The 26116-nt window shown below is 32.5% G+C and overlaps 1 protein-coding gene across 1 annotated transcript in view; it reads right to left on the reverse strand.

Moving 5' to 3' along the window:
* Positions 1-26116, reverse strand: part of LOC129989363 (A.superbus venom factor 1-like) — a 184637-nt gene that overhangs the window by 25567 nt on the left and 132954 nt on the right. Inside the window, 10 exon segments of the mRNA XM_056097853.1 lie at positions 2072-2146; positions 4685-4772; positions 5024-5096; positions 8856-8949; positions 13656-13766; positions 16981-17139; positions 19434-19600; positions 21005-21173; positions 23268-23342; positions 25408-25564. Coding sequence (XP_055953828.1) covers positions 2072-2146; positions 4685-4772; positions 5024-5096; positions 8856-8949; positions 13656-13766; positions 16981-17139; positions 19434-19600; positions 21005-21173; positions 23268-23342; positions 25408-25564 — 1168 coding nt within the window.

Raw genomic sequence — 26116 nt, forward strand, 5'->3', positions numbered from 1 at the left:
TCTTTCCGCCAACTATTTTGCTTTGCCGAGCTTGCTTGTTGCCCTGTGTGTATGCTGTCATGAGTTTAGACACCGCACCTCTAGAGAAGTCTAAAAGTTGGGATGCTTCGGTCACACTTGCTTCAGCTAGACGGACTCCTACAATTCGGCCTCTTTGAAAATTTGAGAGGTCCGACATTTTACGCTTTTGAAAAAAAAATCCAAGAAATGCAGAACTTTAATAAAGCTAATAAATACTATTTGAATATGTACATTGCTGTTTCTAAAAAAATTGGTGGCTATTATTAAATTTTAATGATTACGAAGCGCGTTCAATCTTGTCATTTTTATTCACAGATGTTTACATTATTTTGATAACCACCTGTATATAATTTCATAAAAGATAGATGAATTTCGCAGTAAGCTTACTTCCCATTTGCCCAGAAACGGTTTAAGGGATTTATTTATTTCGTGTTCTGCTCTTTTTATTATTATCGCTCTTCCTAAGTCAAATTTACAAAATCAGAAAATTATATCGAAATGCTTGACACTTTGCTCCAATTGTAAAAAAATATAAGCAAACAAGAATTGAAAATAAAATATTTTTGAAATTAAATTCACTAATTTTTAGAATTAAAGTTTACATTATAAAAGAAATTTCCGCAATTAAACATTGCAGAACAATGTGAATTAAACCTTAAACATTTAAATTTATTGCATCAGTCTTTGGATAATGAACTTTAAAAATTATTAAAATTAGAGGAAAATATATTTCCCAGAAATGATATTAATATCACAAAACAGACAATTTTTTTAAATTTTAAAGTGCGAAAAATGCAGTTTTGTTCTATAATAAGATCCGATCATATTGAGAAAAAACTTTAAACTTTGATTCATTTTTAATTAAATAAAATTCGAAGTAAAACTATTAGTCAATGCATAACTACGTACCATATTCCGAAGATATAAATTAAACGGTTTTCGTGTGCGATATTTCGAATGACTTTTGCTTTACTTAATTTGCAAACAAAATACCACCCAGAAAATAATGTTAAGTTAAAAAAAATCCCCACGAGTCCTTTGCTTCGATATATTCACAAGTTTTAACACATTGCGTACGACGCTCTGCGCGCTCCGCTCTAGAAGCATGCTTGGCAAGCAATAGGATGCATATATGCACATTTTTAATTTGCATTTGGTATTATATTTACATAAAGTATTCTGAAATATTACTATATATTTTATACATCTATCTATTATGTAAGGTTTTTTTTTTACATTTTAAAAAGCTGTTTCCTTACAAATTAAAACAAGAACTTTGAAATAACAAAATGTCTAGTAATAAAACACTTTATAAAGTACTGTGAACGATTGGCACAGATCTACCGACATTCTGGCTACACTGACAGGTTGTTTTCACATGCCTGGAAAGTTGACACTCAGTTATTTTGCTACTCATTTGTCACAAGAATGCGTAAGGCTTCATTACCCTGGTAACATAACAAAAATATTTGCCTCTGTTTGTTTATGCATCGATTCAGCAGAAAAAACATGAAAACGAGATATCTCATTACCCGGCCACAACGTTCGGCCTGCTAAAAACGAGAAATCTCGTGAACCGTATGTAATGTGTTAATATCGAGTGTAAAATAGAATGAACTTATATTTAAAGGCGTATTGTAATAATATTTATAATGAGTTACGATTCCAGCCACATATTCATCTGCTTTTATGTATTTTAGTCATTATATCTGGCAACAGCAGTCAAGTGAGCAATTAACAAAATAGATTTAGTTCCTGATTCAACGCTTATCTTGCTTAACATGTATTTAAAAGCTTAAAAAGTTATTACAAATATGAAAATCTAATTGTGAACATTTTATTTTTCAAATTAGCTCATTTTACAAGAGGAAGTGACATCACAGTAAAGTCTAAATGTGGTAATTGAGATTCTTTAAAGTCTTTTTTTGATCATTTTTCTTCTTCTGCATGCAAATGTGTTTTTTTTTATTTAGATGTTTGAAAAACTGTCCAGTATTATTATTCTCAAACATGCATCTACGTCAATAAATAATTTCAGTGATGACCATACCTCCCTCAAGTAAAAGACAATTCCTTTGTTGTAAGTTTCATACCGCTCAATCTCATGCTGTGGATCTTCTTGCAACTGTTGAAAAAAACAGAAAATGGATCATTCGAAGTACATATCAAAAGAATTTTTAAATAAATTTAAAATTGCATAAATTTCTATTCGTATTAGGCAAATTTAAAACTTGCTTTAATGAAATTTTAAATATAATTTGCTTATTTTCAACTTGTCGCCCGTGGCCACCTGCTTGTCCGCTGGGAATATCCGTTGTGTTTACTTTAAAGGAAATTCCGTAATGTATAATTTAACGCCCTCGATTACTTCATGAAAATATGTTTAAGTATCAAATTGTGACAGACATCAATACCTGTTCAATATTGTTACGAAATTTCCGGGGTTCGTTTGGATAGTGGGGGTTATATGGTGTGAAGGACGTTCAATCAGCAGGCGGCAGTAGAAAATAAAACAACGACGTTTACTTACACGAAGACACACAGGACAGCACACAGACGACAACTATATACAGCACAGAAGACGATTATCTTCAGCCAAGACGTGCAGCATACAACAGACAGTAGTACACAGCTTAGTTCAACACTAGCTTCACTCCGTCGCTGCTCCGCTTGTCTCCGGAAGGCCAGTTCTTTACCGTCGGTTCCGACAACGACCCCGATCTGGTTCACCACGACGACTACTCTTTCGCTTCCGACTACTTTTTGACTCCACTGGTTCGCAACTGAATTCACCGTCACTCCCCGGCAGCTGCAGCTCCTTTTATAGGTCTTAGGAGGCGGGGCTAGAAGCCTCTTAACCAATCAGGAACGTTCGAGGCGTAACTCGGTTCCTACTGGACGGCTCAGGAAAATTCTCGATGTTTCGGGTATAATCTATTTTGGCGCCAAAGTCGCCAAATTCGTCGCCAAATCGCCAAGCTCTGGGACCTCCCGTGGAACCAACTATGCTGGAAAGCCGCATCACAGATTCGTAACAATATCCTTACACCAATTCTGTTTATTGTGTATATGAACCAACCTATCAGAGTTCAAGTTCCATGACATCATAATTCTATTAAAATGTAATTCTCCGGTTCACTTCCCTTATAATTTTTGCTGTACTACAACTTTTCCTTTTAATTCCTCATACAAATTTCACAGATATCGAACTGAATCATTTTTATATTATTATTTTATTTTATTCTTACTTAAGAAAGCATTTCTTAGATCTTCTCTCTAGGTATTTTTAATTGGCTTGCTTTCTATTCTTGCAATTAAAAATCATATTGATCTAGAAAGACTCTATGAAACAAAATTTACAGCAATGGCGAAATCAACATTATTCTGAACTCGTCCATCATACAAGAAAGTAACCTTATTATTCCAGATGAGATTATAATTTATTTTAAAGGAAATGCAAATTTGGAAAAATATATATTATTCTTTTTTAAAAATATTTGATTAATCGAAAAAAAATTATTAGATTTCGAAAAATGTGATGTTTTCGAAACAAACGTGGTCATTGAAATATGAATATCAGCTCTTTTCAATTAGTTAGTTTCAAAAACCAAAATGATAATAAACAAATAAATAAATGAATGAATAAAATAATATTCCTATTATAAAAGTATTATTCTATGATTTTATATACTACTATATTGGTCGATTTTCAAAAAAAAAGTGAGGTGGGGCTGCAAAAAGCACATCTTACCTGCCGTGATTGATTCTTGAAAAATATTGTGATTGAAACAGTTATCGGAAAATGAACCTAGATTTGATAATTGACACAAAATGTTTACGTGATTTTATGTGACGACGAAAGATCGGGAAGGCCGTCAACGTCAATCACTGACGACATTGGAAAGATGTTGTGGGTACGGTGATGGAAAACAGAGGAATCAGAGTAGACGAAATCCCCTGGACTTTATATATCAGACATGGTCCGGCGTATTCCATCTTACCGTTGCGCATACACGCTCGGTCACATTCCGCCCAACGGACAGTCGAAACAATAAAGGAATTGTGATTCGAAGTGCTGGAACACCTGCCATGCAGTCAAGAGATTTTCATATGTTTGGATCATTGAAGAAAGTGCTGAGGGGACAAACATTTGCAACCGATGAAAAAGTCATCGATGCGGAGCTAAAATGATTGCAGATACAACTGAAAAACTTTTTTTCTGACAAAATCAAAAAACTTTTGAAACGTTGGGAAAAGTGCGTCGAAGTCTAGGGTGGTTATGTAGAAAAATAATGTATGTTTCAGTTTTCTATCATTAGAATAAATGCACTTTTTCTCAAATGTCCGTTTACCTTTTGATTCTCCCTCGTATATGTGGGCTACAGGGATATTCATGGCTTCCAGGTTATTTTTAATATCTTTGCTGTCCATATCCATCATTAGGCCACTGTAAATATCAACTGAAACCATAAGATATTAGAAACCCCTCTAGATAAATTCACTAAAAAAATTCAATTCTTTTCTTTTAGTTTCTTTTACAGTTTTATTCCTTGACAACCCCAAATTTTGAGAAGAATCGTAGTTGGCATACTGATATTTATCTGATGCCATGTTAAGAAATCGTAATTCATTTTTTAAAACTAGAATAATAAAATTTTCTTACTTTTCTAAGGTCTTCGTCATGGGGAATGAATCCAGAAAATATTCCTATATCTATGATGCTCAAACCAAGATTTTTATTTCCCAAATATCTGTAATGAGTGAAGCGAAAAAGAAAAAATGATATTGTAGTTTAAATTTATTTATTGAAATATTGAACCTGACTAAAATATAAATTAGTTACATTTTTCAATTAATGCGCTTATTATTAGTTACATTATTCAGTTAATTTAAAAATAAATTAGAAAGCCTTATCATGACTCTATCAAATAAAGAAAAAATGTTGCGTAGAATTATATATTCATAACTTTTTATAAAAAAAATGAGGAAAAGAATAAAATACCTGGCACATATTGAAACTTTCCAAATAAGTTCACTGTTATAAGAACCAGCTTGTCTCTTAATTCTTTCAGCTCCTGCCAAAAAAGTATTTTGTAAGAAACAAGTAACACAGGTATCCGTTACTTAAAAGGTGAATGAATTTTGAATGTTTATTATCTGTACCTTACGGCATGTCATACTACATTAATGCTGCATATTGTAGGTTTTTTTCAATTATTTCTAACGCTTAGTATTATTACAGTACATTCCCGAGTATCCAGCTGCTGTATTATCCGGCCTAGTTTATCGTAATTAAATGAGGAAGGCAACGCTTGCATTGGCAACCGTGCCAAAGCATTGACTCGGGCGTCTGCGTTGATGCTCATACGTGTCGTATACAAAATACAAATAGTGACAAGAAAGGAGCAGTTCGTTGTTCATTGTTTCGTCAGTGTATTGTTCATTGTTCGTATAGTATTCGTTATTTGTTCTTCAGGTTCATTAATGTTTTTTTTTTAAATACCACAATGAAAATTTCAAAATAGATGATGACCGAAAAAAATTGGTACCGACTACGGAGGGGAAATTAGCGACTAGACCCAGGCGTAACAGAAAAAAAAACAGCAACTGCTTCTATGATTCACCTGGCTGCGTTCACATTCTACTTGGCTTGAGATAAATGGAGGGCTTAGTACTCAATAAGAAGTGAGAAAATACGTATTATAACAGTAAGTTTTGGTATAAAAACTTTGTTTTCTGGTATTGGTGGGCAAATATTTTATTTTGCTGTTTTTTTTTTTTTTTTTTTTTTTTTTGTTATTCGATCTAACCTTCCACCACATTAGACCGGATAATCCAGAGTGTACTGTATTTTCAACATATTACGAGACTTTTTATAATGAGAGTCCAATGATTTTAAGTAACTATAGATTAAAAAAACATTTTATCCTTATGCTGTAATTACAGTTTGGATGTGGACACCAACTTTCCTTCCACGAAACATTGAAGCAAACAGGTAAAAAAAGCATGAACTGTCCAAGAAGTAAAGCGAATTGGATTAGTAGTAAGAAAAATGATGCTAGATCTGTAGGATAAAAATCGCTTATATTCCTTAAATGTCCAGCATATTTCTCAGATACCTTTACACCCTCTACACCAACATGAAAAATAGCGCATATTTCTCAGATACACTATAATAAAATATAAATTTTTAAGAAGCTAATTATTAAAACTGATAAAAAGGCTCATAAGTACAATTATTTTAAAGAATTTTTTATTTAAAAAGAAGTGAAACTAATGTAATCATAAAAAACAATATAAAACGACCAAAGAATTGGCTAAATGAAAAAAAAAATGAAATTATCAACATTCTAACTGAATTATTTACATATTTAATATGAAACTGTAGAGATACTATGGAAAAGAAAATTAAAAATATGAGATTTGGATATAAGAAGCAAGAAGTCAGTTTCAATGCATCATTGCAGTCCGATTACATTTGCTTAGAAACCACCAAACATATACATTTCTGGCAAAACTTACAGTCAAATCTTGTAATTCTAATGGGTTGGTTATTTTGGCAGGCTTCGATAGATTTAACATCTATAGTGTACACACTTGACAAATTTTGATCTGAATCAAAAAAGGATTGACCGTCTGTCGGTTTGCACTTTCAGAAACATATAAAAGCGATAACTTACAAATTCAGTGATATAAATATATCAAATTTAATTTGGGACTTAAGAAATAAAAGTGCAATTCTGTATCAAATTTCTATTTCAATCGGTTGGCTAAAACATTGTATAAAACACAGTTTTGATTTTCGGATACGATTGACTGCGTGGCAGGGATTAATTGCCAAATAACTCGCCAAAGATGACTCGATAGGTTCAATAAATATGCTAAATTCCCGCCACAGGTTAATATTTCATAACTATTGTACGCCATTGCTATGCAAGGCTTTTTCTGGGATAACACTTTTATTAAAATGTATGTGAGAACGTTTTGAGGAAACTATCCCCCAGGTTTACCTGATGCCTGACCTTTCACTTCTTGAAAATATAGTTCTGTTTTTCTTGTAAACACTTAGTTTTAGCCCTCTTTCAGTGTTGCTGTTCGCTCAACGTATTCTTTCATAAGAATATTTGTCCATGGTAATAGATATTTCCTTCTGAGTAACTTTTTTTTATTAAGACATTTTTATCGAATGAATAATGTAGTTGTTGGTTGTAGCTGTATTATTTTTTTAAAAAACTATAAAGAAATGAAGATAAGCAAAAACTTAGTTCAACGGTTGCACATATCTCTGAAATAAAAATAGCAAATTCGTAGAGTTCTATTAGAGAATCGAATTCGAAACTTTGACTGAAATTCGTAGAAAACAGCTACAAGAATAGTCAAAGTGGGGCCTCCGAGAACGAAAAGAGTAATAAAAGTTTTATAGAAGAGAAAATAAAAGGAAGAAGAATAGATTAAATAGAAGAGAAAGCACTCTTCTCGGAAACCCTTGCCAAAGTCATGTTTTCATAGTGTCTTGTGGTAAAAGGATTTGAAACGAAAATTTTCTTCAGCATATTTCTCACATAATTTCTCGTCCGCTGTAATATTAAGAGAGATTAACATAATTTGATCTAATTCTTATTTCCTTTGCACCTCCTCAGACATTTAAACTGTGTACCTATTTATAATAGTGAAACCTTCGTGCATCATACAGTCGTCAACAAAAATAATGGGACACACTTCAAATTTTATTATTTATTATCACATCTTTGTAAAGATGGTGTTGTTAAAAATTTCCCGAGAAGGCAGGTTTATTTAGATCAAAAAATATCTTGGAATTTTTCTATTGAGGAAATCGAGACTTTTTAATAATTTGATCTAGTATGCTTTTTTCTATATGTATCAAATTTCGTTCCAACATCTACCGTAGTTCTTGAGATATAATTTAATTCTTTCTCTTAAAACTCAGCCGAGCAAAGTGAGCTGTGTGGTCTGGTGGTAAAGTCTCGCCTTTGGAACTGGAGGATCTCAAGTTCGAGAACCGATTCTGCCGAAGGACCGTCGTGCAAGTGAATGTGGTGTTCGCTAAATCCGTCGGGGCCAAATGTCCTCCCGCTGGTGTGGTGCGGAAGTATATAGAGTTTCGTAACTTGAGTGTGAAATATGATTTCTGAATAAAAGCTATTTAAATATTTTACACATGTTACAATTTTTTTTTCTTTTTGCTTCGTTCAAAAATTACATGCTATGATTATAAAATTACATGAACCTCGTCTAATTAAATTAATATAAAAGTTCAAATGTCCGAGTTGTTTGATGCCAAAAAAAAGTTAGAGAAAGAAGAAAAGAAGTTCTTTTTGCTTCGTTTAAAAATTACATGCTATGATTATAAAATTACATGAACCTCGTCTAATTAAATTAATATAAAAGTTCAAATGTCCGACTTGTTTGATGCCAAAAAAGAAGTTATCATTTGCATATCCAATAATAACGCAGACCAAAAGGCAGGGATATTTCTAATTCCACGTTGCGTTACAGATTTCGTTGATCTTTTTTCTTATGCATATTTTTAGAAAAAATATTAGAGATTGCTGCTTGGGGCTAACATAAATTCTTAAAAATTTTTTTGCAGAATGTAGGAGAGAACTGTCTCTTTCTCTTCCTTCTTAATTTGGGTGATTTTTCCCTGAAATATCAGCTAATTCATTTGATTTGTTTAAAAAAATGTATTCATTTAATTCCTTGAGAGCCAGTGGGGCATTACTTTTTACTTCACTGTCACCACTGGTTGACTGGTATTAAAATATTATGCTATTCGTCATTGCCATAAGTTAATTGTGCCTGTAATTTCCTACCTCTTAAAAGCATTCCTTCGACAACTAAAGCCGTCCGATTAATACTAGAAAGATCAGGTCCTTGTAGAACAGTGGCATTAACGGATACATCGAACTGTGAAAGAAAAAAGTGGGAAATTAGAAAAATCTATATTATATGGAAGCATGAAACAACTAAGCAACTTGTGATGTATTCATTTTTCGTTTGTTTTCTGTTTGAAGATATATTCTGAGCCAAGAATGATTCAAAGAAACAAATCTATATTATTTTATACAGGAAATGAAAATGTTACAGCACAGTGAACTGTTGCTGTGCAAAACGTGGTTGTGCTCATAAGCGTTATCTTAATTGTTTCCATTTAATCTGTTAGCTAGAGTTATATTTTTTACACGATATATTGCAGCGTAAATAAAGGAGGATAAATCATACAAGTTGCAAAAGCAGTTGGCGACGAAAACATTTTGTTAGAATGCAGAATGAGAAAAAATGAAACAATTACTTCACAGTGACAATAATATTGTTATAAATTCGTTCTTTCGATTTCTTAGTGGATGAAAGAACACAATCAACAGGCCTTAGTAAAGAATGACAACTTTATTAACACGAAGAAACGAATACACAGATGAACACACGCAGTACACAGCAGCACAACCCAAAAAACAATAGTCCTTTGGGTAATTACAACCACAGCACTCAAAGCGGCCAGATAGAATTCAGCAGGAGGAGGGAATCTACGTAGCTACACTCTACGGTCTCTTCAAAGACCTGCAATTCCCCACTGTCTCCTCTCTTTAACGGTATCCAGTTGCCGCTTCACTACTACACGACTGGCTACTCTACATATGACTAGATGTAAATTCTATAATGAATGTCTGGGATTACTGATTCACCATCCAATCAGCATCCAACAGAGCTCACCATTAAAACAATCTTTCCAGAGATTGAAACTAACCGCGTGGGGAAGCAACATTACTGATTTGAAACAATATAGACTTACGATAATACAGCAGATAATGTAAACAGCTACGCGGATGCAAAAGACGAAGACGACGAAGAAGAAATAATTCATTTCTACAACGAAAGACAAAATGTTTAAGAAGTAACAATTGTTTTATTTTTCAATGAGGATCAATCAAAACGAAAAAAGTAAGATAATACTTTTTTTTTTTTTTTTTTTGGAATTTAACAGCTCTGAGCTGTGTGCCATGAAACATTTTGTCCCAAGAAAGCTTCTCAGAGAATAATTACCCAAAGGAAAGATCGGATAATTCCTGTATATTAATTTAATTTAATGTTTCAAAAATAATTTTATCATACTTTCTTAGTTAAGTGATAAAAACAATTTTTAATGTTCTCACTTTAATGCTTACAATATTTGAATTTATTTAAATCATATATAGCATGAAATATGACTAACACATTTTTTACTTCCTCGTATACATAATATAGAGAAAGTATAGTAATCGTCAAAAAAAATTGAAACTCGAGATTTCGAGAAGCACATTTTTTAAAAATGTCCGTTCTGTCTGTGACAAAGAAAATTAATAATAATAATTAAAAAAAAAGGTTGGTGCTAGATGGTTGAAATGCGATATACGGTATTGTTATGAAATTTCCGGGTTCGTTTGGATAGTGGGAGTTATATGGTGTGGAGAACGCTCAATCAGCAAGCGGCAGTAGAAAATAAAACAACGACGTTTATTTACACGAAGACACACAGGACAGCACAAAGACGACAATTATATACAGCACAAAAGACGATTATCTTCAGCCGAGACGTGCAGCATACAACAGCAGCGTACAACAACATATACAGCAGCATACAGCAAGACTCTACTGCAAACAGAAGCGCACAGCTTAGTTCAGCACTAGCTTGACTCCGTCGCTGCTCCGCTTATCCCTGGAAGACCAGTTCTTCACTGTCGATTCCGACTATTCTGCCCTACCAGCTGCAGTTGCCTCACTTTTATAGGTCTCAGGAGGCGGGTCTAGAAGCATCTCAACCAATCAGGAACGTTCGAGGCGTATCTCGGTTCCTACTGGACGGATCGGGAAAATACTCGATGTTTCGGGTATAATCTATTTTGGCGCCAAAGTCACCAAATTCGTCGCCAAGTCATTAAATGGTCGCCAAGTTTGTCGCCAAGCTCTGGAACCTCCGACACGACACCGGACTCCGTCCAATACAGATGACTGTAAAACATTCCGATGGTGGAACCAACTATGCTGGGAAGCAGCATTACAGAATCGTAACAGTATATATACCAAATTTGCAGATTTCTATCAACCGTTGAGTAAAAACTGTTCAGAAAAAGTCCTTCTATCTGCATATGCGAATATAAGTTAACACTATAATTACACAGTCAAGGGAGCTAGATTGATAAAATTCAATAGACAGATTTAACTTCTATAGTGTAGATTCCTATCAGAACGGAATCCAAGAAGCCAATCTTTGAGGCAAACCCAGGAAGAGATTGATTATCTATCCGACTGTATATTTAGAAACATGTAAACGCGATAACTCAGAAAAGCATTGACCTTAAGAAATCCAATTTGGTACGGGATTTTGTGACAACAAGTTCAGTTTGGTATCAATTTTTTTTTCAATCGGTTGAGGAAAACGTGTCTAAAATACAAATTTGATTTTTGGATACTATTAACACATGCCAGGGATTAAATGTCAAATAATTCGCCAAGGATTGCATGATAGATTCAGTAACAATGCTAAATTCAAGTCAAAAGTTCATATTTCTTTTCTATTGTACACCACTGCCATGAAAGGCGGTGTCTGGCTTAAAAAGTTTGTTAGCGAGTATGCGAGAAAATTTTGGGGAGACCACTCCAACTGGGTTTCTATGGAAAATTGACTCTGTTGAAAACAACTTTACGTATGTTCAGTGTATTGATGAAAGAACTCACACGATTGTCAAAATGTACTATTTTCCTTTTTGTTTATTCTAGATTTACATGATACAAGCTTTTTAACGGCTGGTGTTAAGGTTTCGACTTCGACACCGGTGTGTCTCAGGTTCGAGACCCGATGCCATCAAATAACCGTCGTGTAAGTGGGTCTGGTGCATGTTTAATCCATTGGGACCAAACGTCTTCCCGCTGGCGTGGCATGGGTGCCAGCCCAGGGTCGTCCTCGTCATGTGACCACGGGTCAAAATTACGAAGTCCGTCCCAAAATGGTCCTAGTGTTACTTTAAAACGGGATGTTAATATAACTAAACTAAACTTTTTAACCAAGAAGAATAAAACAAATTTTAACTTAAATTACATATATAAATTTACAATATTATGCAGTTCTAAGCCTTTAGTAAAATAAATCAGATGGTTACACTGCACAAGGACTAATCATGCGCTCCCAGTCAAATGACGGCCAATTTACATTCGGGCTTTTATTGCCCAAACAAGCAAGATTTAGTTTCGTTTAGAAATATTAATGTCCTTTTTAAAGCAACACAGGGCCCATTTTGGGACGGACCTCGAAATTTTGCACCTTTGTCAGATGACGAGGATGATGCCTGAGCTGGTATCCCCTTCTCCAAACTTCCACGCCACACCAGTGGGAGGACGTTCGGTCCGATGCATTCAACGTGCAGCAGACCCACTTAAACGATAGTTCTTCGGTGGAATTGGGTCTCAAACCTGAAGCCTTCTGGTTCTGAAGCCGAGACCTAAGTGAGATAGGAAGAAAGTAGAAGACGAAGGGGAGTATGGCAGTAAAGCGTATTGACCCGAAACAAATGTACCTGCTTAAAGAGGAGCCCAAAGGGACTGAAAGGAGTAGAGGGAATTTATATTTTTCCATCACAACTTTCGAACATATCGTTGAACAAAAAGCACTTTGTACAACTATAAAATTCAAAATGTGAGATTTTCAAAGATATAAATTCCATTTTCGAATAACCATTTCTATACTTTTAATAAATTTTTCAAATTTAAATGCAAGACACTTTAAAACAATTCCTTTCCTTAAGAACTGAGCCTATTTTACTATATTATTACATTTGTCAAGCACTGCACTCTTGCCATTGTTAAAATTAACTTTTTCTTCGGAAATTTTCAGTCTTGCTTTTATTCCTTGGTACTTTCTTATATGCTAATACAGATTTTTACCCTTAAATAGTTTTTAAAGTATGTTTAAATTATTATTAATTCTTTTTTTTTTTGCTTTGATCGGGTGAAAAAAACGTGTCAAAAGGACAAAATCCATTTGGATACTATTGACGTATTCCAGAGGTTAATTACCAAATAACTCGCCAAGGATAACACGATTGATTCAGTAAAAATGCTAAATTCACCCCAAAAGTTAGTATTTCATAACTATTGTAAGCCATTGCCGTGTAAGGCGTTCATAATGAAATCAATTTCAGCTATAAGATTTTTTATTTTTTAAATATTTAAGAATATAATTTTTGTTGGGGATTTATTTTATATCTTAAATTTTTCCATGTCTCATTAATCTATTTTATATCAATGTTCTTGGCCAATAGTTTGTCTTTTTAAAGAATTTTATTTTATGAATAAAAATGTTTGACTTTTCATTTTTACAGAGGCTATATAATCCAATATTATGACTTATAATGTTACCAATATCTTCTCAAATTCACTGATAGATATTGCTTCATGCATAAAATAAAAATTTAATGACAATTATCACATTTAATGACAATGAAATATTTATTAAACTATTAAATTGTCATATAGAACATAATAATGAACAAACTTTCAATAATCTTATATAACAATGGCTAAAACTGAATAGAAAATTTCAATCACAAAAAAAGTTAAATGAAGAGAAAATCTTTATCTACCTCGCATCTTTTGTCTGGAGTCCTAAGGACATTATACCTCAATTTAACTCTCAAATGAGCAGCTCCATGGCCAACTGTATTGACAAGTAGCATTTTACTAGTTGTATTCACCTGTTGAATTAAAACATGGGTTAAAGAAAATTCATAAATATTCAACAAAATATATGAATTAACGAGCAATTTTTTTCGAATTCTTCAAATTATTTAAATACTGTTCGAAGTTTATACTCAGTTAAATCAAAATTTAATTTAATACTTGTTATACATATTGTTATGAATTCGGGGTTCTTCCGATTTATTAGTCGATGACGAAACAGTCCTTTAAAAATCTAGAATATTTATTTCAGAAAATTCTAGCTAGTTCAGGATTTTACAGCAACCAAATATTACAGTTACGCACTTGAGTACAACGTAATTCAGTAGTAACTAATAGCAGAATAACAGAATTCAAAAAGTCTCAGACGATTAGATCACAAGCGAAAATGCTGTCAGTGAACTCGTCCCTTACCACTTACCCTATGACACGTCCTATTTATACCCTGCCTTGGTGATATATGAGGTAATCAATATTCCACTCATTTCTAGAAAAATTCCGTACTAAAACTTTCAAAATCTTATGGAATATCACAAAGATCGCCAAAAATCTCGCCAAATCAGCGATAAAATCGCCAAATTGATCGTCAAGCGGCAACTCTATAAACGGAGAAACCAATCATTCGCTAGAGGGCACTAAGGCATAAAATCTGATTCGTCTGAAACATTTACATAGAAATATAATAAAAATACAAAATATTTACAGATTTGTAACAGTATGAAAGTGACATCATGTGCATTATAGCCATGGAAGCGCAAAGATTCATTGAGCAGTTATGTATCTCACAAAAATTAATTTTTAAATTTTAAGTTAATTTTTATTTACTTATTACAATAAATTTAATTTACTTATTAAACAATAAAAATAACAGGAAGAATTTTAGTTTCATGTAATTGAATTTTGTCAAAGAAATTATTATTTTATGTAGAACTGTATGATTCACATAATACCGTAAGCCCACATTTAACGATGAAATCTCAAATGTATTTACAAAATGATTAAGAGTACAATATTTTCAAATTAATTATCCCTTATCAATAATTATCATTCATTTTTTATTTATGTTTAAGTTTAAAATTTTCGAAGTACTAGTCAGCAGCAAAGCGTTGAAAATTATGATTCTGGTGAGGAAAAAGGATGCTGTATTTCATAGACTACCTTTGCCTTCTCACAACTCTGAAGCAACACAGATGTGTTTTGTCACTGAGCATGTGCCGTGACAGTACGAAACTTTTTGGCGTCTTTGGAGCTTTATTGCTATGAAAACTATCTCAGTTATTATTATTATTATTATCTGTGTTTCCTATGAATTGAAAGATGTGAAAGGAATATTATTAGACTGATGATATATTTATATATCTTCAGTCAAAATCATCATCAATGATATAATTAGATATCACGAGCAATCTCTACTAATAATAAAGATGAATGTGTATGTATGTTGGCATTCTACAGGCTACCCCATTTGACCTACAGCTATCGAATTTGGCTCAGTTACACCTTGGAGGTCGGGAATGTGCACCATGGAGCGAAATTTTTTATTTAATTAAAAATTTAGCTGCATTTTGTCATTTTTTGCGATAACTTTCAAAAATATTATTCTCACAAAAATAAATTTCATACTACTTCAAAATTTTAAAAAATATAATTTTCCTGATACCAGTTTAATAGTCCTACAAATTTTTGATGAGTTTTGGCAAATTTGAAAAAAATGTTTTTAACCTCATTTCCAAAAATAGGTTACATTGTTATCCTGAAGTTCAAACCGTTTTCATCGTTTCATCAATTATCTCATCGGGTGAGTTTTCAAAAAATAAAAAAAATTAAAAATTTGATTCAAAATTTGAAGCTTAAAAATATTTTGATGACGAAGTTATTAAGAGACATAAGTTATAAGTTACATAAAATATTTGCATTATGATGCAAGAACACGACTTTGTATATGGCAATGTGGCCGGGCAGAAAAATAAAGTAGCAGTTTCTTTACGACAAAGCAAATCTCGAGACTTTTCTATTCCCCTTTGTGTTTAAGAGAAGTCTTCTACTCACTCGCATGCGAAATATACAAAGAAAAAACACTGCAATTGATGAAAAAAAAAATCTTAAGATTCTGACCTCTATGAGTCCTAGAATTCACATTTTTACATTCTCGTACATGTAGTATAGAGAAAGTATTGTAATCGTTAACAAATTTGAACTCAAAATTTCACCGAATATCCACGTGTTAGATCTTCCTGAGTCCAGTGTAACATAATGATTTAAAGGTATTAAATTTTGTACCGCATTTTCTGATTACAAGTGAAATTTTGTGTCGAAGTTTTGTTTCAGTCTTTTGGAAAAAACGTGTCTAAATCACAAATTAGATTTTCGAATACTATTAACCACATGCCAGGGATTCATTGCCACAATTCTCGTCAAGGATGGCATGATAGATTCAATAAAAATTCTAATATCACGCCAAAGGTTAATATTCATAACCGTTTTACGCCAATGCCATGCAAGGCATCCTCTGTGTTAACACTTTTATTAGAGAGTATGCGAAAAAGTTTTGACGAGATCACTCCAGCTGATTGAAACGATACTTGTTGCTATTTGAATACGTTTCCACGAAAAAACTACCAGCTGCGATAATTGAAATTCGTATATATATATATATATATATATATATATATATATATATATATATATATATATATATATATATATATATATATATATATATATATATATATATATATATATATATATATATATATATATATATATATATTTATGAAACTTACGTATTTTCTTTGCATTTTGTGCCAAATTTGATAGAAATCTATTCATGACAAATCTGCCTTTTCTTTCCTCCATTTCCAACTATGCACCGTTACGAAAAACTTTGAATTGCTAGAAGAATGAAATGAAGCATACTGATTTATTATTTTAATTTCATGTTTGCGTCAGATTTTAGTCCCAGTTCTTCAAAGCGGCGATCACTGAAGGGTGTTCATTTCGTATGAACGTCAATGATATAATTCCAAATGCTCATCATTTAGCAAGTGAAATTTCTTCTTGTCACAAACATTTTATATCTGTATCAAATGTTGGATCCGATCGATGGAAATAGGAATTTCAAATCCGAGTTTTCATTATTAATTTAATAAGAAAAAAATGATGCATTGTGCTAGTATATAAGAAAGTTAAGAAGAGAACACTTATAGGTATCAATCACTTGAAAAAACTTACATCAATAATTTGAAGGACGTGAGCATTTTCTTCGTTAATCCTTAAAATCTTCCGGAAATTCTCGTTATTGGTGGTGGATATTTTAGCCACCAAATTGATGGACCTTCTTCGGGCATTGATTGCATATTCGGAAAGAGCCTGGAATCGTATGACAATTTCCTGAAGAATAAAAACAAAAATGTCTTTTTAGGGTCGATTTTTCCATGGATAAATAAAATGATAATAATCTGAACAAGAGTTTCCGATTCTAAAAAAAATTCTGTCGCTAAAACATTATCAGCCTCAGTCGAATTGTATCTTACCACACAAAAATCAAAACGAATTGTTTAAAATTATGATTAATAACTCTGATGCTGCAGCTAATTTTCCGTTTCAGCAGCTAATTTTCCGTGAGAACATCATCTAAATGCACTTTTCTAGAAAAAGCAGTTTCAAATTCCTTATCCGAAGCGTTGGTGTGTGATATTATTTTAAGGCTCATTTGCTGAATTTTGAGCATCACAATTATTGTATTATATACTTTAATGAAAAACAGGCGCCCTGGCATAGGTGAAGCGTGTCTTCTCCGTGGTATGGGCGTTCCGGTTCGGGCATGGTTGTTCTTCTTCTGTGTTCTATCTGTGAGGTGTGTGAATGTGCCCCTCAGTAAAAAAGGGGTTGTGCAAGCGAATGTGACGCATGAAGTAGCCAAGGCGTACTCTTGGCTCTAGTTGGCGCTACTGAAAAAACAAGAGATGCTCACTCGTCTTAAATCACTGACAAATTTGTCAGCGGGCATGTAAAGTGTCATAAGTAGCAACAACAACTTTAATGAAATAATATCTGTTTGATTATCTCTCTAATTTTCAAACACATCCTGCAATTTTTAAATAATACTTCAAATTAAAAAAAGAACATGTTAACAACAATATACGAAATTTAAAATAAATACGAACATTTTAATATCATGTAAATGGTTGCACCAGTTGAATTTTACCATCTTATTATGGAATTCTAAGTAATCTCTACATTCCTTACAAAATTATTTAATATAGCTCCGACGATATTCTTATAAGGATACTGTCTCTTGGTTCATCTATAAAAATGTGAATTACAGTACACACACACACACATACAGAGAGAGAGAGAGATCGCTCCATAATTGCGATTGTAAATCTGTTCCAAAAAAGAAAATTTTCAAAGAGTTGAATGTCTTTTTGAATGATTGTAGACGTCATAACTCTAAGAAAGTAGAAGTTTGTAAAATATATTTGGTGAGATGTCTTGACGCCAAAATTATAATGATTGAACTGTTGAAAGAGGTTCATAATGCGATTACTCTTTTCTTAACTACACAATAATACTGAATGCAAAATACATGCTATTTTTATCGGCTCGAGACAAATTTAAGAGCAGAAATCTCCTTCTGGTTATTTGTATTTTTAAAAAGATGCGCATGCGCTTCATTGCAAGAACATCTCAAGAAAAAAAAAGTATCGAATAATGGAAATACATTGCAAATTCCGAAAGCTGCTTGATGAATAAATTCAGCCCATGTAGGATAATTATAATTAAATTTGCATTTTTAAAAGACTGAAAAAAGTTCTAGTAAAAATGATTTGATATTTCATCTGAGTATACGTGAAGCAATAGAAATTGATTTGTGAAAAGTCCAAATGTTGACCGATAGATGACGCCCTGCTTGTGGTGTTAAAAACGATTGCTTTAAAAGAGATTGCTTATATTAATTTTAAAATGCTGATTAAAAAAATGTGAGATGCGCTCCACACATCACATTTGTGAAAAAAAAGGGGGAGGGGGACATGAAGTTCCTGCTATTCTGCCTCTGCGAATCTTATCATTGAAAGCTCGAGATCTATTTGTGAAGCCTTTTTACAAGAACCATAACTGTTCGGCAACTGCATTGAAGAAGTCCCGGAGCAATGTATATGAAGAATTGAAGGAGCAGCTCTGTTCGATGTCTGTATTCGGTCTGAAGAAGATGCTTGCAAATTCGAAGAGTTAGATTCATTGGACATGAAATATGGCAGAGGGAGGGAAGCAAATACCTGTTCAATATCCAGCTCTGAGAAACCATCTTAAAAGTATATTAAATAAATTGAGCCTACAGCGATGTCAAGAAGAATGGGACAATGATTCAACTGGCTGAACCATTTATCAATTTTTCTCCAAAGTCGCCTTTAACCCATCATCTTGGAATAGGCTAGATATTATCTTCACCAATTTCCTGAGATATTCCGTACCTTGGCACGGAATTTGAACAATAAGTTTTGAACCACCCTGTATATATATAGCATACAGAATTTTACAATGCACATAACATTTACGGACCAATAGAATATTTTAGAGCATAAATTCGACACTTTTTCAATAATTATAAGCAGAAAAGCTACAGAGGCAAGATATTCCAATAATCATGGTTTGAGAATTTGTAAGAGCGTATACTTACTTACCTGAGTGGGAGTGAACGTATCAGATTGTAAATGTTGAGTGTTGAGCCAATTTACTATAGAGTTGCTGGTTACTGTATCATTTTGGAGAATTCGGCTTAAAAGACCGTAGCTGGTAGCTTCGATATCTACTACTTGATTATCGAATTTCCAATATACGAAATTGTTATCTAAAATTACAGAAGAAACGGTTTTTAGAAACATTTTAAAACATTTCATGATCTAATAAATGGCTTCGTTTCAGCTTCCATTATTTCCATAAATTAAAATAAAATTTAGCTTATTGTTTTTGTTTAGATTAATTAATTGTTTGGCTAAATTCTGTAACGTGAAATTATTGGAATACATTGAAATTCCTATAATTTTCATAAATAAGTCTAATTGTCAAGAAGTTAAATTTTGGTGTTGTCCAATTAACGCCAGCCATTTCATGGAGATATCCCTTTTGTATACAAACATATCACTAAAATCTTTCAGAAATTTGTTTCCGCCATGCTAACTCTAAAATACCAAGAATTTCTTTAAATTTACCGATTTCAATCAAAATCCGGGACCGTTAGGAAATGGCCCAAATCATTAAATTATATCACAATCGGAGCCTGTAAGATTCCTCGTCAGTTAAATGGACATAAAAAGCAAGATTTATTGAAAAAAAAAAAAACATGCTGAAAGTTGCATTCAATGCACAAGATATCAATGACGTTTATCGTCGTTGGATGATTTTTACTGAAATGCCAGAAAATTTCAAAGATTGACATAATAAAATAAATACAATTTCTCTCGGAAGAGGTAGAGGACGCACTTACAACTCTGAAAATTGGAGGTGAGCAGTCCTTCATTATGATTTTAACCCTTCCACTGCTAACTAGTATGTTATTTTCAAGAATATTGCGCCAATTAAAATACGTTCTCCATTTTATGCTTTCTGTGATACTAATGGACACTGGCCGCAGGACTGTAACATCATAATGGATATAGAAATTCGTAAGCAAAAGTTGAGAACTACTAATCGTTTTTCTTTGGACAAACCGTGACCATAACGTATCAAATTTGGTACGAGATTTTGCAATATAAATGTCGTTTTGTGTCAAAATTTTGTTTCAATCGGTTAGAAAAACGTGTATGAAATCAGAATTCGATTTTCGGATACTATTAGCTGCATGCCAGCAATTAATTGCCAAAAGTGACACGATATATGCAGTAAAAATGCTAAAATTTACGTCATAGGTTGATATTTCGTATCTAGAGTACGCCAGTGCCTTGCAACGCATTCACTGGAATAACACCTTTATTAAAGAATATTCGAGAAACTTTTGGGAGACAACTCCCGATAGTTTTCTACCTAGTTTTAATATTTTATTTCGTTATGTATATATTATTTATTAGCCTAGAGAATCGTAATTATTCATTAAATGGGCCTCATGAGAATTTTGAGAGTAATAATACCTTAACGAAATCCAAATCACTGCCAAATTGCAAAACTTTTTCCTTTATATTGGCACCAAGATTTCAGTTTTAGTGACAATTAGGCGTTCTTCAGACGAGAAGCACCAAAAGAAGAAATTACCGCTTACCTTCGTTCCGCTTGGCCATAGACATCAGTTCGTCGTTAGCTGCTTGCCTGAGAGCGCTATCACTTAAAGATAAGGAATAGGCTATTAGAGCAGCAGCCAGGGTATCGTTCACATTTCCTAAATGGTCTTCAAGGTAAAAGACTGATCGGTTCTTCGCCCTGGAAAGATGCTAAAAAACAAAAAGAATAACGAATTTGATGGTATATTCTAAAAGGACGATCTGTTCCGTTTTTCTGTTGTTTTTTTCCTTTCTTTGCCTCTTTTCTTCTTCTTTTTTTCCCCCTTTCTTTTTCTCTTTTTTCCTCCGAATCTCGGGGTTTTTTTTTTCAAAACATTTGTCTGTTTTTCTTACTCTACTTGAAAGGCGCAATGAACTCAACTATTTGGTTTTTAAGGAAAATGTTCGAACTTTTCCATGTTATGCTATATTTTGACTTTCTCGCATTTTACTTTTTGTTTATCTTTTGTTTCGGAAAGAAATAAGTATATACTTTTTGGGCGTTTTTATTTTAAAAAATCGGTACAATAACATTCAATAAAGTTATGCAACTTTCAAGAGAAAACCAAATATAAATAAGACGGCATGAAATTACTGCTTAATATGGACATCATATGCTACGTCATAAGCATATAAAATGCTATTTAAATGGTATATTTCTATCTTATTTCAATAGATACATATTCTTAGCATCTCGGGGTTAAATGTTTTAAGAAATATTCAGGACATCGTTATTCAATTTTTCATTTCGCTTTATAACCAGATTCTAATATTCAAAAGACATTACAAATAACCAATTTTTTTTAAAAAAATAATATTCTTCCATAAATAATTTTAAATATACATGATGCAGTATAGATTTCTTTATTACTTCTTTATATCATTTGAGTAAAATTTTATTTATAGTATAAAAAGACAATTTAACCACAAGACTCAATTTATTCTTTCAAGTATATCATTTTAAAAAGTTAATGCAATTTCTAAACAAGCTAACGTGCACAGTATTTATGCAATATTTTATATGAAAAAAGATGAGGTTGAGCCAGAAAATATTAATTTCTTGCTCTCTGTCATTTAATGTCGTCTTGGAAAGTTTCCTAATTTATTGTTTCTGAACTATCCAGAATTTGAATGAATTTTTTTGGATTCCGCGTGATCTGAGCTTCGCGCGTTTGGGCATGATTGTTTTCCACTCCATGTTGTATCCGTGAGATGTGTGAAAGAGCCCCCTTGTAAAAAGGGGTGGTGTAAGCGAGTGTGTGAGTGCCATTTTCATATTAGCTAGAAGCCATACTTCTGCTCTCGAGTGCTCAGGAGCTTTTATCCTCAGAAACTACAGCACAAACTCGGATTAAAATCTCTGACTTAGTCAGCGGGTTTGTCTATGACAAGTACCATAAGTAAAAACAACAACAGGATTTAAAACGAAAGGTGAGAGGTGCTGGAATTAAATGTACGAACACTCCACGTAGTGAATTCTGGCTTGTTTCTACAAACAAATAAAGCGAAGAGCGGCATTAAAATTTGATGAATCTTTAAAGGCTATAAAGATTCTTATGGTAAATTACCAGCCAGAGATGATATAATAGCAATTGCCAATTTTAAACAAAAGATGATACTAAAAAGGCTAGTATATGTTTTGATATATTAGCTAATAAATTGCGTTAAATTTTAGTTGACAAGCTTTTCCACTCCACCCTATTTTGAATTCTGTTCGGAACCAATGATGCAAGCTCGATTGCCTCCTACACGTGCTTATGCACGTTAAGAAGGAAAAAAATTGAAAATAATTCTTTGATCTTCAATTTATAGGGTAGTGTCATAAACTGCCATAATACCTTCTTTCTCACTGGCAATCAACAAACTGAATGTACGAATAAAGAATGCTCCACATGGATAAGGAAATGGATTGTTATTCATATATCACTCGTGTGACCAAGGGGAATGACATAGCTGAATTAAGTATCGAAATAGAAATCCGAGGGTTTTTTTTTTTGCTGCATAATTTATAATTAATGACTGCTAATTTATAAGAAGAAAGCATAAATACTTAATTTATATATTTTTTTTATGATTCTTGAATTCTTCTTAGATTTTTGATATTTTTTTTAACAACAACTATTCATTTGTTTTGGAATTTCTAAATAAAAACTATATATGGAAATTTCCCAATAGACTCTACCTTAGTTAGGCTCCTCCTAGTAACCTCTCGATTCCATGTTTAAAAATTTATGAATAATTGATTTAATTTTTGGATGTTCTTACCTCATTTTTGCATTTACATTCTTCTAATGTTATTAATACGAAGGCTGTAAGAGGCGCTTTTCCTTCGACTCCAAGCTAAAAGTACAATAAATTTCACTGTACAATAAAGCAGATAAAAATGTAAATTATAAATACTTATTTTATATATGACCAGCATTAAACTAAATGAAGTAGAAAATTGACAGTTAAATGAATTCAGTTACATATTTTAAATAGCAATGCAAAGAAATAAAGGGCGTATTATACGCATACAATGAGAGGCAAATATTAATAAATAAGCCTATATTTTAAAAAAAACTCCTCAAAGAGCTTGCAAGGAAGTTTATATTCGAACTAAAATTTATAAACCTAAGATGTTAATCATCAAAGTAATGCTAGTACTATAATAAGCAGTCTATTTATTCTACTTTCTCAAAAAAGACTAAGGAAAAGCTAATTAACATGTCCCTAACGACGAAATCGATCTTGTAAATGAAGTAAGAACATTTGGACTCTACATGTTGTTATCCTAAGAAGAACGAATTTATACACATAAGCTGCTCAGCAATTAGTTGCAAGAAGTCATTTATAGTAAATTTCGGCATTTTATGGATATAAACATTCGAGAAAATATCTGTATTCAGTTTTAACTAATATTTGCTTTCATATCAATACTCATTGAGGGAGTCATATTTCCATCCATAACATGGGAGTAATCTCTAAGAAAGATCTATAAAATTGAGGATATCATATGAAAAACCTTTCCAAGGGTCCATATAAAGGGAGTTATGTTAAATCCACAGAATCAGGTTCTTTTACTCCACAAATATTCCATAGTACTCATATCCCCAATTCTCAAGTCTTGGTTTATAGCTGTGTACATAGGGAGAGAAATTTCTTTCTGAAGAGTTTACAATTTTGAGGGAAAAAGTATCTATATATATATTCGTAAAGCTAACGTATGTGGCACAGAAATCGAGCTTATTATTAATTGTAGAATGGCAACAGTTAAATAACAACAAAATATCATGCGAATTTCAGACTGCCTTATTCGTTGAACATTTTTACAGCTGTACTTAATGAAACTGTACTTAAAAAATATTACCGAAAGTATTGTGAAGATAATTCGCCGAGGAAGACATTCAGTGAGACGGAAAAAAATATAAAAAAATTGAGAAACAGGCTTCAAACAAAAAGTTCAATCAAGCGCAAAAATAGGCTTAACCGTTGCCAGATAAGTAATTGTGATAAGACTTAAGATTAATGTATGGTTTCTCACCAAGCATATCAAAATCATACTAATCGTCCAAAAACTCTCTAAAAGTCTGCAATCTTGGGTGCATTACCAGAAATGTTAACAAAGTTTTTAAAGTTGCAATCAAAAATTGTCACGATAATATTGACGGGAAATACCTCAAAAATTTTTCAATTATTAATCTTGAGTCTAGCCATAATCGCTATGACTTACCTTTGAAAATTGATACTTATATCTTCAAAAACAATTATCTTATAAAAAGTGCTTTTTATTTCATCTTAAGAACAAAAAAAGTACCCTTCTAATGACATAAATTTCATTTTCGTACAATTTTTCATTTAATATAAATAACATTCTTAATTTAATTTGATACACTATCAGAAACAAAGGTTTACGGAGTTCAAACTCTCCATCAAAAAATTCAAGCATATGCTTTTGCCAATCATACAATTCGTTGTAGGACTTTCATTTATAATTTTATTTCATAATATATAAGCTTTGTAAATTGCAGTAAACTTTTTTAATTGAATTCATGTGTTTGTAGGTGAAGTTGTAGGAAGACTAGGTGAAGTGATTTTTTAAAAGAAATGCCACCCATATTAATAATTTAATAGCCTAACATGTGAATAATCTGGGCAAACAAACTGGTCGCCAAAGGCGGCTAGTTTATTAAAAAAGTGACAGTTAAAATCAGATAGATGTTAAAGAGTTGAAAAATTCTTCCTTCATAAGAAGTATCAATCTCGTGTCCTAGACGTGGTTCACAATGTAGCGAATACATTAAAATGCATGAAACAATATTTTAGAAAATATGTGAATTGAAAAGTATTGCTTATTTTGAATTAAACTATTATTTTTGAATAAAAAAAGAGAGAAAAGAATTGGTAATTTTTATTTAGTATTTACCATCATATCTAAGTGGTGTGTAGGATTCATCTCTAAATATGATCCATCGGGTTCCTGATTTTTGATAAGCCATCTTACACCGCTGCACATGATTTCTTCATCGATCTGCACCAGCTCGGAGGCTTGACAAAAGAGTTTTGTAATGAAGGCTGTTAACCTGTGGATTCAGACGGTACTTAGTACGGCACTCTAGGTAGCTATTTTTATTTAGCACTGATATAGGCATTTAGAACCCTTTTCTTCATATAAAATAATTCTCAAATTTCCTTCATTGGCATTTGTTTAGATGAATGTCAGGGAATGGACATTCATCAAGACATATTGCTTATTGCAAATCCTTACGACAAATCCTGAATCTATCATTATTCTCCCTTGGCCTTTCATAAGCTATAGCTAGAATTCATGAAGCAGATAAACACATAAAGAAAAAAAATCTGGTTTTATTTGTTCCAAGAATAAAACAGGAAATGAATTTTTTGTGACATACTTTTATTGACCGGGCATATGCTCTTGCCATTGTAACATCCGTCGAAACGAGGTTGTCATAGAATTGCTTTTAGCTCTATATTCATTGCCTTTCACAATAGATCCTCTTCTTAGCTATGCAAACTTTCTTTAGATTAAATTGGTGCGGAGAAGTATTTGCAATTAGGTAGCATTATACATTCTAAATCATTTATCTTTTACCTCGACAAAATGATTCACACTT

This window comes from Argiope bruennichi, chromosome 10 (genome assembly GCF_947563725.1).
Source record: "Argiope bruennichi chromosome 10, qqArgBrue1.1, whole genome shotgun sequence".
NCBI classification, from domain to species: domain Eukaryota; kingdom Metazoa; phylum Arthropoda; class Arachnida; order Araneae; family Araneidae; genus Argiope; species Argiope bruennichi.